Genomic DNA, 17,030 nt, shown 5'->3' on the forward strand with positions numbered 1-17,030 from the left:
TTATTATTGCCTGATACTCATTGCCTCAATGTTGGCAGATGTGTAGTGCGATTCACAGAACCAGTACTGAAGTCTTAACTTCACATTCTGTAATTCAGTAATATTTATCCCAGTTATGGTTATCCGATATTACACTAGAATAACTAATATATTTGAAAACAACACGATATTGAACTCAACATGACAACTTCTAAGGGCAAGGAAGAGGGGCACCACATTATTTTAGCGATGTGTGCGTAAAACGAAATTTGTCAGTGCTGAAGTACTTAAAAAGCTGCTTTAATAGCTTATGTGCGGTGTATTCTCTTGTTTAAACGATTCAGTAGGCAACCATACAAAAACAGGTAAACAACAGACAAACAAAGAATGTACATCCTGAGTCATAAAAATCGCGCAATTTTCCAATACGACCGTTGGCTGACTAACAATTCTCTTGATTTTGAATATTCTTTGAACCACGATTAAATTTCACCAACAATCTGTCAACACCAAACGCGATTGTGCAATACAGCTCTCTGCAAAGCACTGATCACGGGACACGTTGACAACATTCCTTTCGGACTTCCTGTTTACATGGATGTATCGAATCATGACTATGTGGACTGTCTGACTCAAAGGATTTGAAGTGATCCACAAACAACTTACAGCCCAATTTAGGGCGACTTAGTCCACTCGTTCACGTTACAGATCAATTCATTTGCGCAACTATAAGACAGTTCGGAACGAAGGTTGTATTTTGGTTTGCACGCTAGAAGCCGAGTCACCATACCAGAATAATTTTATTGGTTAAAATACGGGCACTCCGCCCATACAAAGAAAATGATTGGATAATGTTGAACAGGCGTCACCTCATTTGGTCTGAGAGAAGAATTGCACAAGAATTGTGATTTGCTATTGGTCGATATGACGTTAGACTTGCTCAACCAACAAGGTAGGGTGAATCACTGTCGGGATGGATGCAGGTAAGATGTCCCAACAAAACAATTACTTTGCATTTTTGTATTTTCTTAATGTTACTCTGTACGTCAGGAGAAGTCAGAGATTTAAGTTTGATTTCTTAGTTGTTCACCGCAGTCTGAATGTCAGTCATGATTTTGGATGAAACATTTCGTTGTTTAGGGACAGATCTTAGCTAGCTAAACCGAGATTGTTAGTTAGCTAGCTGGCTAGCCATCTGCCAGACGAGTACTGCATCAAACAGCTCATGTCCAGCATACTACGCTGGCTTGGTTTATGAAATTGTAATGAATGTTAGAGTTGTCAGCTCTTGGCTGAAAGCAGTTTCTCCTTTACTACCTGAAACATTTGATGTAGTGTCAGTACTTTAAAATGGAGGGACTCGAGAGCCCCGCAGAATCTGACTAGCGACCCACCTTATTATCGACTCAGACACAGATTGACAGCGGTGTCCTTGTGTTGACATTAGCTGCATCCTCTTCCCCTCAAGATATGAAATTGGTAACGATCCTGTTGATCATGTGTAATGTCATTCTCTGTGAGTGTGTTGATTTTAAGCAGACAAAGCTGTAACATGGCTTAAAGGGAGAACAGTTCCGTCAAGAATGCAATGACTACACTTTCCCTCGGGAGACCTGTCACTGACATGGCTTTGGCTTCTTTCAGCCACCCTTACATACGACACATTGCGCTTTGGAGAGTTTGAAGATTTCCCAGAGACGTCAGAGCCGGTGTGGATTTTGGGGAAGCAATACAACGCTCTAACGGGTAGCTTATCACTCCAGTTTACTCTAGTAGACACATGCTGTCGGTTGTTATCAGACAGAAATGTGTTTGAAGGATTTTAATGGTCTCAATTGGAATTCTTAAACATCCAGCTGGTATCTGCTGAGACCCAAGAGAGTTTTTGGATGTTCATAATGGTCCTTTAGGCTAAATCTACTTCGATAATGGTTTGAAAGAGAATTTCTGTTTACTTATAACACACCAGTTAATTCTTCCGGCGTTCCAGTTTACAGGATGCACACTCAGTGCTGTCAAGCCATTTTCCTATATTATGAATGTCTTACTGTAATTTTTTGTGTATGTCTTAGAAAAGGATGAGATTCTCTCAGATATCACCTCACGTTTGTGGCTCACCTACAGAAAGAACTTCCCCCCTATTGGTGAGAGATGACACCTCAAGTCATTATATATCTATTGATATGACATGACCTCGCTGACAGTGCAGGAAATGCATGCAATGCTAATTTGGCAAGTGTGACTTTGTGGTGGTGTGGTTTTTTTTTTGTTTGTTTGTTTTGTTTTGTTCTGTTTTTTTTTTTTCATGAATCACTATCTTGTTGCAGGTGGAACAGGGCCCACATCTGATACTGGTTGGGGCTGCATGTTACGATGTGGGCAGATGATCCTGGGGGAGGCTTTGATCTGTAGGCATTTAGGTCGAGGTATGACAGCAACACACAAACTTACTGCTCCCTTTTCTACCAAACACAAATAACCAATATAATGCCTGCTCTCTCCTTTGTGCTTAAAGAGTGAGTTTGTTTACATATACATATACATATATATATATATATATGTATGTATATATATAAAAAAAAAATCTTTCCAATTTTGAAAAAAAAAAAAAGAAGTAGTGTCTTAATTTTCTATTTAACGCTATATTGTCACAAGAGGAGAGGTAAACATTGAAAGTAAATGATAACAGGCTAAATATTAAGCAACCTGAACGCTGGGGTGTGCTTTTGTGTCAGAGAGCTACACAGTGAACTTGGATCTACCTTGAACAAAGAAGTGACAAAATGAGGGCAATGGCAGCTCTAATTGTGGTAGACTGCTGCACCAATGTTTTGGTGCATTATCCTCTTATATCCGTTACATTTATAAGTGGAACCACATTCAAAAGTCAATCTGATGTGATGTTCAGACAAACCAAATATCATCAATGTCTTTACAACCACTGTCAATTATTTATATTATATACCTCTGTATGGTGATTGTGTTCATAATGAAATTTAAGGCATTTAAAGCAGAAGAGGATATTAGATCCCATAGACAATGTTTTGTACATCTGAGTTTGACTTTAATAAATGACCGAAAGTACTATCCCACTGTAATTTGATGGTAATAGTAATTCTCCATTAAAAATAGGTAGAAATATGCCTATTCTGAATGGTTTTGCACAACTTAAAAATGGTGTCGAAATTTATGTTAACAGGATGGAGGAAGTTTTTGTGAGACTATAGTGCAAAATGGGATCCTCATAACCTTGTATTAGTGCAGAAATCCAGGATTTGTTTATACCCATAACTTTGTACTGGATACTGCAGTTCTCTTTAACCCACATGTTCATGATCCTTGCTTGGCTTTATGGCATTAGCCGTGACATTAGCTCACAGAACAACCCAGGTGTGGGAATCAGACTTTGCTGCAAGCTGACTTTTGATCCATGCATTGCTTAAATATTCGCATCAAACTTTGAAGGACATACCGTCTCCAGGTGGGGACCCTTCTTTGTGATGGGGCTGTGTACATTTACTATGTGCTGTTGTGACAGGTCGTCACATTCCTTTGTTATTTGAAACCACGGGTCCCCAGGGGAGTTTTCAGTTGGAATACAGTCTTTTCCTTAGGTTGTCATTACAGGTTGTTGTTCTGGTCCTGCAGGTGAACACATTCTTTCTGATTACTCACTCACCCCTCGACACATGACCAGCCTACAGTTTGCAGTGCTGAAGTCACACATGATCTTTTTTTTTTCTTTTTCCCCCCAAATCTTTTGTAAAATCAGATTGGAGATGGGTACGAGGTCAGCACCAGAGAGAAGAGTACAGCAGTATCCTCAATGCCTTCATCGATAAGAAAGACAGCTATTATTCCATCCATCAAATAGGTAATAATCTCAGTGCTGATTCCACATGTCAGCGCAACGCAACATAAATAGACCACCCATTGAAGTGACTTATCGATTGCAGTTGTGAATCCATTACACATTCTCACACCAGGTCTGGCCACAGCAGCCGGACTGTGTTTATCATGCTAAAAAGATACATTTTTCATCTACTGGACAGTTAATCCTTTGCTTCATTTAGCACGTTGCTAACTTATGACATTATCAGTTTATCATGTCACAGTATTTGTGATCCCTAGGCTAATCACACACGTCCTGATTGTCGGTAGAGAGTTGACGGTGACCTCTTGTCCATGTTTCTGCAGCTCAAATGGGAGTTGGGGAAGGAAAGTCCATAGGCCAATGGTATGGTCCAAACACAGTGGCACAGGTACTCAAGTAAGTTCATTCACTTGCTTGTATTTTGTCCTTTTTTTTTTTTTTAATGAAACATTTGAAATCTACAGGGACCTCGATGGACCTATGAGGATTTCTAATGTTAATGATTCATCTGACAAAACTGTTATAAACTTTCTCTTGACCTGAGATTTATTTTCACACAGGAAACTGTCAATGTTTGATTCATGGAGCCGACTGGCAGTGCATGTGGCTATGGACAACACAGTGGTTATTGAGGAAATCAGTGAGTTCTTTTGCCGTGAACGAAACACGACACGCAATACAGATGTTCACAGATGAGCAAAAACAACTGAGCAAGTGCATAGAGTTCTATTTGAAGAAGTAAACAACATCTGAAGACCATGCTACCACACTCAGCCTAAATTACTCTCTGGAATCAATAAACCATCTTTTCAGAATAGCATGGACACAGCTCCATACACAGAAAAGTCAGGTGACTATGGTCTGTGGGGACTTTCTCTCTCTCACTCTCTCTCTCAGAGCGGCTGTGTATGCCCTGGCTGGATTTGGATAGGGTGGCAAGCACAGAAGCTGAGCGGGTTCGGGAGATGAACGGATATCTGGAAGGTGCCTGCGCTCTGGCCGAGGAGGAGACGGCGCTATGGAAACCGCTTGTGCTCCTTATCCCCTTACGCCTGGGTCTGACAGAAATTAACGAAGCTTACATAGAAACGTTAAAGGTGAGTGTCTGTAACCTGAGAAAACTCTGGAAATTTGAAAAGAGAAATTCTTAGTATATTAAAGACTTTACTGTAATATTGGCCAGTATACTAGGAATGTAAGCCTGATCTAAACCTTTGGCTTATGCATTTTTTTTTCCATGGAGTAACATGGATTAGTTATAAATTGGCACGTTTTTGTCTATTATCTTCCTACAGCAATGCTTTATGATGCCTCAGTCTCTTGGAGTCATTGGAGGGAAACCAAATAGCGCACACTACTTTATTGGCTTTGTGGGTAAGGTTTGCTCTTTTCATCGGTCACCACTACGGATGAACATGCCTGTCACCACGTCACGAAGATAACTTTAAAACTACTGTTTAGCTTTACACTTCATCTCAAAACGACTAAGCATACTCTGATCATTCAAGAGAGACGCTTTCACCCATCCCTTTTTACGGTATCACAATTTTTCATGCCCTCCCTTTGCAGGACAGGAGCTGATCTACCTGGACCCCCACACCACCCAGCCTGCAGTGGAGCCCTGTGAGGATGGCCATGTCCCAGACGACTCGTACCACTGCCAGCACCCGCCCTGCCGTATGCTTATCAATGAGCTGGACCCTTCGATCGCTGCTGTAAGAGCGTACAGAACGCGCCAGTCTGAGTGTACAGACCGGGGATGTGCAGTCAAACTTTGTACTTGTAACTCATTACATACATAGAAGTGGTCTAACGGTTCACTGCATTCATAGTTCAGTTTGAGCTACGGCTTGGTTTGTGTGAAAGTTTGGCTTGCAAGAAATCAAGCCAAACGGTGAACTGAAGTTTTTCTTTAGTTTTAATTTAAACGTATATAATTTTAACACAAGAACAAACGGATACAGACAGTAAGCCACAGCTCCTCAAAAAATGAGAACACCTCTTCAAGAAAATGACTAGCAAGAAAACTTGAAGGAAAACCTGAACACAGCACTTAGCTCAAGCATGCCATTTCAGCAGAATAAAACCCCACGTCGAATGGCAAAATGATGACCAACCGCCCTGACTTACCCCAGATCAATAAGCAGCAACTTTGAGATAAGGAAAACAAGTTCCTGCTAGAGATCTAATTTACCCCTTAATGTGGATTTATATATTCCAATATGACATATAATATTTATTTTTTTTAATAATGATACCATGTGTTTTGTTATTATTTTGAATGGTTCCTCGGTCAATGTGGTCATTAAAGCTAGTGTGATCATCTTCAGTTAAAGCACTTGTGGACCAGGTGATAAGCATAGTGCATTTATTTTCTTGCAGTGAGAAATGAAAAGAGAAAGAAAAGGTACAACAGCTTCAAATGATGATTAAAGTATTCTCCCATGCTAAAGATATGCATTCCCTATTATTTTGCATCTTGTTGGGGAAAAAACCAAACAAACAAAAAAACATAAACCGTTCACTTGCCAGAGCTGTGGTTAACAAAACAAACCAAACCAAGGACTAAAGAACCGGAGTTTCTGGTTTCTGTACAAAAGGGTTACAACCCTAACACAGTGTCTTGAGAAGATAGAGCTCCATATGAGTATCTATATGAACGTTTAGGGAATTGGTTCTTACAGAATCCATTTTTGTTTTCTAGGGGTTCTTCTGCAGAACAGAGGATGATTTTGATGACTGGTGCACACACATTCGGAAAGTAAGTCCGAAGTGCATGGCGGTATTATCTCAGGACTAATCTTGGTCACTGATGAAGCCTGGATTGTGCTGTGAAATGATTGTAGTTAACTGGCTTTGTTCTCCTGTAGTTGTCCTCCAGTACAGGGGGTTTACCCATGTTTGAACTGCTGGACAGCCAGCCATCTCATCTAGTCAGCACTGATGTGCTTAACCTCACCCCAGGTACTTTTCCCACACACACCCCCTAAAATTCTGTATTATTATTCCAGTGCCTTTTATGGCTATTCCAGATACACCATGTTTTCTGTATGTTTATTTGAGGTCTTAAATAAAGAAATTGGTCAGCTGATGAACAAGTAGACCTCCAAACATGTAGTTAAAAAACGGAACAAGTAGTCATGAAATTGGTTAACGGATGACCTTTCTAGAAATTACTACGATTTTTTTTTTTTTAAACCCTCACACAGATTTCTCAGATTCAGACCGGCTGGAGCGGTTCTTTGACTCGGAAGACGAGGAGTTTGAGATTCTGTCCTTGTGAAGAGGGGAAAAAGGAGGAAGACTCCTTCAGCTGACAGAACGACGAGGAAGAGCCCTCTAAACCAGAGGAAGGGAAGTCAGATATCTGGTGACGTCCAAAGCCAACCAGACATCTAGCGGCATGGTCACGCGCATCCAGAACACAGCTTTCCTCTCAACAGCTATACTGACTGCTCTCTGTGTGTGTGTGTGTCTTGAGTAAGCTGTGAGGTCAAAAGGTCAGTCGTAAGCACTCTTGACCGCCTCCGTGTGTGCGTACTCACACTTCTGCGTCTCCATTTTTCTGAGTCTTAACACTTAAAAAGATTTATTTCAAAGTGATAAGGTGCCTTTCTCCCTTCCTGCCCGCCCCCCCCCAAAAAAACAATTGTCACAACACTATTTAAGGTGTTTGTTAGGAGTGTCGGTGAGTCCAAGGCAGGTTCCTATGCTCTTGACTGAAGTTGCTAATATCTGAACTCTTTATCAACTCTGGAATGAAAATCAGCATCGGTTGATCAAATTACAGACCAAGTAGGTTAGTTTGTGTAATAGTTCCGTATGTTTGTTCATGTTGAAAATCTCTGTATACAGGTTCATTTAAGATTATTTATTTTATTCCACACACAAAAAAAAAGTCAAGAAATGCGAAAAATAAAAGTGTCAGAAGATGTTACTTATCTTCCCTTCTCCTCTCTTTATTTTCTCATTTCCTGTCCTTTTCTTAAAATAACTAGTAAAGGGAATTATTCATTCCATTACTAGAGAGAGAATAATGTCAAAGAAAATAATGTTCTTATGATTGGGAACGGTGAAAGTTTGAGACCAAGATTTGCACTAGTCAAACTAAGGCCTCTTAAACTCTCAGTTTCCAACTAACGGAGGATTAGATGTTCCAGCCAAAGGAAGTTAAGTTAATGCACTAGTTTTGCCATAACCTTTACTCCTGCTCTGTACACTTCCTTTTACTTAGTTCAGAAAATGGATGAGTCATTGTGAACTGTACTGAAGCGTTGGTCCTTCTCCAAATATTTAGGGCCATTCTGATTGGTCAGAGTTTACTTCCATAGCTCTCCAATTGGCTGATTTTCAGCTATGTTAATGGCATTTTCACTCAGTGTCTTTATTTCTGTGTGTACATCCTCTATGCTTCTGGCTGCATCAATCACCTATACAGGAACAGCAAAGACAGAAATCAGTTCTTCTGCCTTAGGGTCTCATCTGCTTTAGGATTTGATAAGCAACTCCCTTACTCTTGTACTAATCTGCTGACCTTGGACATTCCAGTTCAAGGTCAACAGATTTAGTTAATCAAGGGCCAAATGATTAGTGGACAAGTCGAAATAGCTGTATTTGTGTTTGTTAAAAACAAAAGACACTTTGTCAAATGGATCTCCAAGAAAAACAGGTCTCCTTTACCTTCCAGTTAACTGAGGGATCTTTGATCAGCTGCTCAAACTTCTGCTGCACAGCCCGTTGGAAGACGCTGGTCTCATAACGTTCGTCTCCAAACCCTCCACGCCCTGCCACTTCAGCCGGGTTCACCTGGAGGAACATCACCAGGTCGGGCTTTGGCAGACCCACGTCTGGGTTCTGGCACCACTCCAGAGAGAAGCCCTTCACATACACATTAAAAAGTCAGTATTCTGTTTGGTCGAAAAAGAAAGTCCATGAGTTCCAACATGTGGAGAAATGTCTGTCTGTCTGCTTCTCAAATGATCACGTCTCAGTGTAGTTGCAATGTGGCAATGGAAGTGTCTCCAACTGTTTATTGAACACCCCTATGCACTTTGCATGGTGAAAATGAAAGTACTGGTGCAACTGATCAAATTGTTCATGTGAAATGGCTATGGCAACTCAAGGTTGGGTTTGAGAAATACTGTGCAACTATGTAAAAAAAAACAAAAAACTGCTGACTTACTGGTTTGGCACTGGTAAATGCCACTCCAGAGAATGCGTATCGGTCCACAACCAAGCTAATCCCCTGCTCCAGTTTCTTCTTCATTAAAGGCCTGGAATGAGGAGACAGATAAAGCACTGAGAAAATGAATGATTTACCATGAGAACAAAAAATACATCAGGTTCTACACAAATAAGCTGAAAAATGTGTGTGTGTAAAATTAAGGACTCAGCTAAAAACTTGGTGGAAAGTGGAACTACACAGGGTTTAGAGTGATGATTGGTATAGGTCATAACTCCCAGGAAAACTCTCATCTTAAGGATTTACAGTTCAGCGCAGCATCAGACAGTCAGATTAAATTCAGGTCTAAATGACTCTAGCCAAGTCAGGTCCATCAGCCATAGACTACAGTACAAAACTGCTGAGGTCTCAAGAGTTGTGTAACAATGTTCGAGAGGTTTTAATTTGATAATGTGGACACTTTGTGTGTGCAGAACAGAGATCTTAAAACAAATAGTTCATTGTTGTTTGAAAGTTTTGGAGTTGGAACAGTCTTTTGCTAGCAGTTCAAACAGTTGCTGTGGAGGTGGGTATAGCACCTACACTTGTTCCCAACGGTTCGCTGAGAAGAGAAGGTGCACGGTGTGGTCCTCCAGATTACTCTTTTTCTCCAAATACGAGCTGATTAGCTGGCCAATCATAGTGGTTCTGTCTATATGACCAATCAGGTGACACAAATGTTTAGTGTACATACGATGCATTTGGACTAAGATAAGAAGACAAGGAATTATTAATAACAGAGAATGACTCGCTTAACTGACGAATATTCAAACGGCAGAAAAGGGTACATATCAAGACCAATTTAAAAATGACACAGGCAATTCAATACATGCAAATAACTTAAGACTTGTGCAAGGGGGGGATCTTCTCTGTAATTTCTCAGGGGTTGCATTGCCCCTCCCAACAAATCAATTCCCAACAAAACTCATCCCCTGCACATAATTACATAGACCTGTTAATATCCACTATGATGCATGATAATATCAGTCATATCTGTTGAAATACTATGAGTTTCAAAAAACAAACAATGGAAACACGTTAAAATTACCGGGAAATCTCATCATTTCGGCCTCTTTTCCACTGTCTCTTAAAGCTTGAACAAGTCTTTTGCACTGCGTCGTTTTTCCAGCCCTGTCGACTCCTTCGAGGACAATAAGTGCACCTCTTCTTACACCCATTGTTGTTACCTAAACAAATTTGAGGTTTTCTAAAAGCTGTCACGTCAAACTCCAGATCTTTTTCAGTTACCTCTGTCCTCTTATCATTTGCGCGCTCTTTCCTTTTGTCAACAACGGAGCACTTCCAGGTCGCGCTAGAGCGCCAAAATAAGAGTCTGGTTGTATTGAACATTCATCATTTTTAAAATAAAAAATAGATTTCTTCATTTTCAAATTATTGAGATATTTTTTAGCGAATGGGAGATTAGTGGACGTGACATTTATTTGTGTTTTGGTTGCATTTTTACAAATGAAATAGTACCATTTTGTGGTTAAATGTTTAAGTATTTTTTATTTACAATTCTTTCTTTGAAAGGAATTATGTATACTCATGTCCAGTGGCCTTACATTCCGGCAGCATAACATGCTCCACCTTATTTTTCTACACATTGTATATGTTCTGTAAGTGTAAACTTGACATTACTATAATTCAAAATTTCTGTGTGGTCAAAACTGTGTGGTCAAACTGCAAAATTGGTGCCTGGCCAGTCAAATTAACATTACGTTTAATGTAACATTAGTTAGCGTATGTGGCTCAGAGTTGCCACCACTCATTAAATGTACACATACTCTGTAAGAAAAATGCATGTCAGTCTGTTCAATCTTAAAAAGAAAAAAGAAAAATTGACTACCCTTAAAAATACACCATAACAGCACCAAATCTTCAGTCTGAATTCCTATGTTATTGTACTCTTGCCAGTGAGTGTGTGCTCGCACAAACACACACACACACACACACACACACACACACACACCCAAGAACGTCAAAAGACACAGATATATCATTGGCAATGTTAACAGATCATATATAGCCTCAGGCCTAAGATGAGTACATATGTATATTATGTGTAATATATATGTTATATGTAAAAAAAAAAAAAAAAAGGCATGTCTGAAAAACTGACCAAACTAGGGAAATCAAAATTTAATGCTGGCATCCCTGATGGAGCTTCACTGTATAAAGAGGGGTTTTTTTTTCCTGCAGCGGTGGTCTTGAAGTTCTCATTCCTCCATTATTGCAGTTACACTTTGCTTTTGTGACAGTGTTTAAGGGCATCTGCAAGAGCCTCCAACACCATGTCCACACTGGTCTTGCTGCAGTTACAGCCCATCAACCCTACGCGCAGAACCTGCAACCAGAAACCAAAGTTACAGCTAATGAAATGCTGCTTTTCATATCAACCAATCGATGTGATCTGTGGTTGGTTGCAGAGCACACAGTCTCTAATTATGAAGTTAGGACAAAGTGAAGCGGGCCTTGGACCTCCAGGACTGGATATAGGAATCTTGATATAATCCATGTATTTAAAACAATACATTTCCATATATTAACTGACAACAAATTTGATAAAAACCTTATGTTGTTTTAGCAAAATGGCTTTTAAACGAACACAGTATGTTTATGTGCTTTACCCACAACATAGGTAAGATCTATAACATCATTTGCATATGTTAACACTACTTACCTGCACAGAAGACATCTAATAAATGACAGTTGTATTACATGAACCTTAACCAGTCACTGACCATATTGCCGGCTTTGCAAAAAGTAAGAATGCAGACTAATGGTTTTTAGCAAAGCAGGCTCATTAGATCACCATCTTAAACTCGTAACCCTGAGAAGAACTGTGCTGTGTGGTCTTTCTTAACAACTTGCACTTACCATCCCAGAGGAGGGTCCTAATCCTCCAGAGATCTCAATGTTGTAGGTCTTCATGATGTAGGCGGTGATCTCTCGCCAGTCATAGCCCGAGGGAGCAAGTATTGTGGTGACGGTAGGCAGCCTAGCTTTCTGAAAGAGATAAATGTACATGGGTCCATATGAACCATGCATTAATTAGCCGAAATGCTGTGTGACATATGCGGTGGCATCGGACTGCATTGGACCACTTGTTCACCTTGTCCTGCACAAACAGTTTGAGACCCATCTCTTCCAGGCCTTTGTGGAAGTACTCTGCCACCTCCTGGTGTCTCCTCCAGGAGTCCTCTAAACCCTGAGGGAATATGGAAACATAGCAGATATACCATCTCACCACAAAAAATACTACCTATGTTTCTGTCAATCTCATACTGTGCAGTAGCCAGTAGTTGCAGTGTAGCCAGCATGTAACTCTCATATGCATCTTCAAAGTCACTCATGTTATTAGGAAAAAAGGCTCTCCTGTTAGAACCGGGAAAGACAATGCTGCTCTCCTCTCTCAGGATTTTATCTCAGTTCTACTCTAATATCCACAAATTTACAGTTCAGAAAACCACTTTGATTAACTGAATATCTGGATGTCTACATCAGGTTGTAGCTTTAGCTCTTACAGAGAACAGTAAGGGAGAGCAGTAATCCAGTTTAATTTCATATGAAACAAAATAACATAAAGTTATAGACTGCATTGTGTTCTGTGTGTTACAGCTGCCATGTACTAATATGCAGTATTACATGACATTCACTGTTTGTAGTGCTTACTGTATCTACTGTACTACGGATGACCAATTCAGGTATGCATGTTCAGGCCAGCAGCTGCTCTTACAAATAAGGTTAGTTCTATAGTCACTCAAGAATCTTGTCTAAATCAAGTTTTACTCTTTACCATCAGCCACTAAAGACTCTGAGATAGGATTTGTGGTAATATGAGAGGTTCACTAACAGTCTCTGTCAAGATAGCAAGGCTCTCTCTCAGTGTGAAAAGCCCAGTAATTGGCCCAGTGTGATGGTACCTCAAAAAGAGAAAGAAAAATATGAATGGAATTGTTACAATACAATTGAAAAATAATGAAAAATCTTAAATCATATACTGTAAACTGTGTAAACATTTGATGGAACATAACAGAGTGCTCACATGCGTGATGGTTTGTCATCACAACCCCAGTAATTTGCCAACCAGCTCAGGTCTAAGAAGAAGGAAACAGGCTTTGTTTTCCTGTTGAACACTTTCTCACTGTGCAAATGCAACACAGAGCAAAATGATCAGCATGTCTTGTCAAATTTAGAGTTGAAACTTTGACATACTTTCTCACTCACTCACTCACTCACACACCAACTTACTCACACGTCACATGCATACGGTCTCACCATGCTTTCTCACTGAAGGAGATTGGTGCAGTTCCAGGAGGAGAGTTCAGGACCTTTTGAGAGCCGGTGTACAGCACATCTATACCTGCAAGTAGACCCACCCCAAAAATAAACCTTTATCTATCAAAAAACACTATCGGCTAGATAAGTATACACTTCAAAACGTCAGTACTAACTCTACAAAATTCCATCAATCTCAAGTCTGCAAAAAAAAATTCATTAAGAGAGGTGATTAAATCAAATGTGAAAACAGCTGTGTTTACAGCAGACACAAAACAAGTTATGCAATATCTATGGACATGAAGAGCCACAAATTATGCTGTACCTTGTTTGTCCATGTAGAGCGGTGCACCTCCCATTGATGCCACAGAGTCCACTACAAACAAACAATTGTGCCTGACAAAACAAAACAGCACACAACATGTATTTCATTGGTCTGGGTAATGGCTGCACTATTATATAACCAGGTACAAATGAAGTGAGAGTGGTTGTGAGAGACATAACAGACATGGAAGTCTCACTTGTGGCAGAGTTCTCCAATCCCATCAATGGGGTGCAGGACTCCTGTGGACGACTCCCCGTGTGTGAGGAAGAACATTACGGGGCGGTGTAGGGCTAAGGCCTGTGAGGAGACGGACAGAGAGACAGACGACATAGAATCAACCAAACTGTTGTAATGCTACTCTGTTAAAGGTTAACAGATTGAGAAAATGGTGGTCCATAACAAGTCTTATTTTAGTTTGGAATAGTAAATTATTAACGTCCAAAAGGAAGGACTATTTGCTCTGGAAACTTTAAGAGACACAATACACATTCATAGCTTTATCTAGGACCACAAATATATTGGTTCTTGACATTCAGAAACAGGTCTGTGGTATCCTAGAGTTGGTGGAATCTGTCAGTGGCAGTCTATGGGGAGATTCCAATAGTTTGATAACAATATAAATTATGCAGGAGTAGAATACATGGCTGTGGATATGACAATACCTTCTCAATTTCTTCATTAGTTACATAACCTCCAGCAGGGGCTATGACTGTGTTCACCTTGGCACCTGTACATTTCACAACAGTAAATGTGTCATTCTAGAATCAGCGGGAAAAAGGTTTTTTTTTTTAATACAAAGCATTTGCAGCTTTTGAAATTCAGGCTGCGGGATGATGACTGATGTGTTTCATGTTAAATGAATACAATCAGATGACTTCACTGACGTCATTGAGGAAGCAACAGAGTCTGTTGAACAAATGTAATGTTCAGTGTCATTAAGCTTAAAAGAACCTGCTGCATCTAAATCAGAGTTTTTACATCTTTTGGCATTTAATATTCCCTCTTTCACTTATGATTCATCTAGCGGTGTACCTATCCTCTCAGCCATGTCTGCAGCTCGTTCTCCCCAGATGCCATTAACAGCGATGAGTACACTCTCTCCTGGCTCCACTGTGTTGAATATGGCACATTCCATGGCTGCGTGGCCAGGACCACTCACAGCCAAAGTCACACGATTCTGGGTCTGAAACGCATACTGGATCCCACTCTTAATATCATCCATAACCTAAAGGGAATTAAAACACAGTCAGAACTATGATATGTACAGTAAGGACTGGTTTGAATGTTTGAGAAACTAATTTTCAAAAACAACTGGTTATAATGTATGTTTTTATCTAAGGATCAGGTACTTAAAATAATCATGACGTCTTGTAAAATATGATCTGTAAAATGACTAGATGTCTGTATGAGACGTTTGCTCTTTAAAACCATTAACTATCTTCCAGGTGTCAAACAGCACATTTAAACCAGTACATGATTTAGAGACAACTGATATGGATAGAGGCACTGAAGTCAGCTTTCAGTGCACAGTCAAACTAAAACGTTGTCTTTAGGATAAAATTAAACTGAAGAGTTTTGAACACTTTGAAGTACTCATCTTGGATCCATTGGACCACTCAACTTGGAATTTTACCTCAAGTACTTCTGGGTGCATATGCCCTAATATGGGTTGCGAACCCGCCGCCAAGACTCGCGGCGGCACGTTCGATGGTCCTGGTCCAAACATATAGCGCTGAGGAGAAACGAACGGCTTCAGCAGGCATTGCGGTGGCGGAACAGAGAGAGACGACATCGTGCTGCACAGGTTGTCAACAGAAAACGGTGATTTGGACAGCTGCGGACTATACAAACGTCAGAGACATACAGCCCACACGTCACTAAAACGTTGTGTCACATCAATGACACTGCATTGAACGAGCTGTAACAATCTATGATATTACGTTTTTTTTAAACAGGACAAAGTAGCTTACTTATTTGCAGTCTAGGAATGGCTTTAGGTTTTATTTATTTATTTCCCATCTACCCTCGTTTAAAAGCTTGGAAGCTGTTGTCACTTACTGCTGTCAATCATTAGCTTAACAAGTTCCAAGTCCTCACGCTTTTATAGAGGCAAGTGAAATACAAAGCCATTCATGAATCACAATAAGTATATCTTTCTAGTTCAAATACAAGTAACTATATTAAACTGAGACAGGCTAAAGTGCTACACAGTCTGCTACACAGTCTGTGTTAAAAGCAAAAATACTTTTTGTGCACAATCTGAAGAAAACTGACACAGTGGTTGTGGTTTAGTGAATAGTATGCAGATTAGATCACTCTCTAAAATGTTGTAATCTTCTGTGACTTGAAAAAGTGTTTTATTTTGAAAGTTAATAATCCAGAGTGTTTACTAAACTGCTCACAGAAGAATATTTGTTAATGAGATAACAAGGAAACTTCCTCAGTCTCTCTTTGCTCATGTGTGTCTTATCTACAGTGATGTAATTGAAGGCTGCCAAACTCCACCTAAAATCCAGCCAATCACGATCAGGACCCACTGCCCACTAACATACAGTAACAGCAATCCCTTTATCAATTTGTGCTTAACCACTTACATGCATAAAAAATTATGATATTTCATACCAAAAGCAGGTTTTTCAGATCAATAAAAACCAGAGGTGGGAATTAACGGGGTACAAATACTTCGTTAATATACTTAAGCAGACTTTTCAGGTATCTGTACTGTACTTGAGGTTTTTTTTTCTGACTTTTTCTTCTTACCCCCTATATTTTAACACAAATATCTGTTCTTTGTACTCCTTACATTTTCAAAACAGGCACGTTATTTTAGTTTTAATGCACTTGAGGGGACTTGACGATTATTTTTATTTTGCATTTTAGATCGCCTTCCCAACATCAAGACTGATTTCAACATAAACGGATGGGAAAATATCACTTAGAAAAGACGATCCCTTGGTCTATATATCGGTGCATATCACGCACGACAGACGAAACAAGACAAAAACGACGTAAAAGACATAACAAGACGACACAGACAATAAAAGGAGACTCGACCGCGGAGAAAAGGCGGCTATTGAATGTGATGTGACAGGAAGAAGAAGAAGCGACACGGATGAAAGTGAACCAGACAACATTGCCGACGGAGCAGCAAGACATTCCCTATACATGACCTTATTTTAGAGAAATGTTTGTTAGCAGTCCTGTAGAGATGAGAAAATTTCTAACAAAAGAGTTAAAGGCTTAATTAGACCTGAAGTTTGTTCTCGTGTTGATCATAATCTTTCGAGTTGTGTTGCTGACATTGAAAACTGATTGAAAAATAATGTTCATTATTTTCAATGTATTGGTTT

General features: G+C 39.8%; 3 protein-coding genes across 5 annotated transcripts; 1 reads left to right on the forward strand and 2 right to left on the reverse strand.

Moving 5' to 3' along the window:
- The first annotated feature begins 952 nt into the window (after positions 1–952).
- atg4b (autophagy related 4B, cysteine peptidase) lies at positions 953–7,237 on the forward strand. Its single transcript, XM_030791661.1, has 13 exons — positions 953–962; positions 1,624–1,725; positions 2,052–2,123; positions 2,307–2,405; positions 3,752–3,853; positions 4,177–4,249; positions 4,414–4,493; positions 4,751–4,950; positions 5,149–5,227; positions 5,423–5,568; positions 6,558–6,614; positions 6,724–6,817; positions 7,063–7,237. The coding sequence occupies exons 1-13, from the start codon at positions 953–955 to the stop codon at positions 7,134–7,136; spliced, it is 1,188 nt and encodes a 395-aa protein (XP_030647521.1). The 3' UTR covers positions 7,137–7,237.
- Positions 7,238–7,838: 601 nt separating this feature from the next.
- Positions 7,839–10,327, reverse strand: dtymk (deoxythymidylate kinase (thymidylate kinase)). 3 transcript variants are annotated; one of them, XM_030791663.1, is made up of 5 exons: positions 10,123–10,327; positions 9,618–9,726; positions 9,036–9,126; positions 8,534–8,659; positions 7,839–8,283 (listed from the first exon to the last, which is right to left on the reverse strand). In XM_030791663.1, exons 1-5 carry the CDS (start codon positions 10,250–10,252, stop codon positions 8,173–8,175), a joined length of 567 nt encoding a protein of 188 aa, XP_030647523.1. In that variant the 5' UTR covers positions 10,253–10,327; the 3' UTR covers positions 7,839–8,172. The 3 variants fall into 3 exon arrangements, with proteins under 3 accessions (XP_030647523.1, XP_030647522.1, XP_030647524.1); XM_030791662.1 differs by having other exon boundaries at positions 8,534–8,731; XM_030791664.1 differs by lacking the exon at positions 9,036–9,126 and having other exon boundaries at positions 8,534–8,731; positions 9,656–9,726.
- Positions 10,328–11,071: 744 nt separating this feature from the next.
- agxta (alanine--glyoxylate and serine--pyruvate aminotransferase a) lies at positions 11,072–15,627 on the reverse strand. The gene is made up of 11 exons (XM_030791272.1): positions 15,314–15,627; positions 14,713–14,905; positions 14,343–14,407; positions 13,877–13,977; positions 13,681–13,751; positions 13,356–13,440; positions 13,123–13,221; positions 12,931–13,000; positions 12,190–12,285; positions 11,955–12,083; positions 11,072–11,421 (listed from the first exon to the last, which is right to left on the reverse strand). Exons 1-11 carry the CDS (start codon positions 15,470–15,472, stop codon positions 11,314–11,316), a joined length of 1,176 nt encoding a protein of 391 aa, XP_030647132.1. The 5' UTR covers positions 15,473–15,627; the 3' UTR covers positions 11,072–11,313.
- Between the last annotated feature and the right edge of the window lie 1,403 nt (positions 15,628–17,030).

Source organism: Chanos chanos, chromosome 14 (genome assembly GCF_902362185.1).
Source record: "Chanos chanos chromosome 14, fChaCha1.1, whole genome shotgun sequence".
NCBI lineage: Eukaryota > Metazoa > Chordata > Actinopteri > Gonorynchiformes > Chanidae > Chanos > Chanos chanos.

Coding starts and splice junctions, on each gene's coding strand:
- atg4b (XM_030791661.1), top strand. Junction 2,124..2,306: donor AAAGAACTTCCCCCCTATTG/GTGAGAGATGAC, acceptor ATCTTGTTGCAG/GTGGAACAGGGCCCACATCT. Junction 6,818..7,062: donor TGTGCTTAACCTCACCCCAG/GTACTTTTCCCA, acceptor ACCCTCACACAG/ATTTCTCAGATTCAGACCGG.
- dtymk (XM_030791662.1), bottom strand. CDS start 10,252: ATGGGTGTAAGAAGAGGTGCACTTATTGTCCTCGAAGGAGTCGACAGG. Junction 9,727..10,122: donor CGAAATGATGAGATTTCCCG/GTAATTTTAACG, acceptor TTGGTCATATAG/ACAGAACCACTATGATTGGC. Junction 8,732..9,035: donor CATTTACCAGTGCCAAACCA/GTAAGTCAGCAG, acceptor GTGTATGTGAAG/GGCTTCTCTCTGGAGTGGTG.
- agxta (XM_030791272.1), bottom strand. CDS start 15,472: ATGTCGTCTCTCTCTGTTCCGCCACCGCAATGCCTGCTGAAGCCGTTC. Junction 13,001..13,122: donor GATGACAAACCATCACGCAT/GTGAGCACTCTG, acceptor TCTCTTTTTGAG/GTACCATCACACTGGGCCAA. Junction 12,286..12,930: donor TTGCTATCTTGACAGAGACT/GTTAGTGAACCT, acceptor ATATTCCCTCAG/GGTTTAGAGGACTCCTGGAG.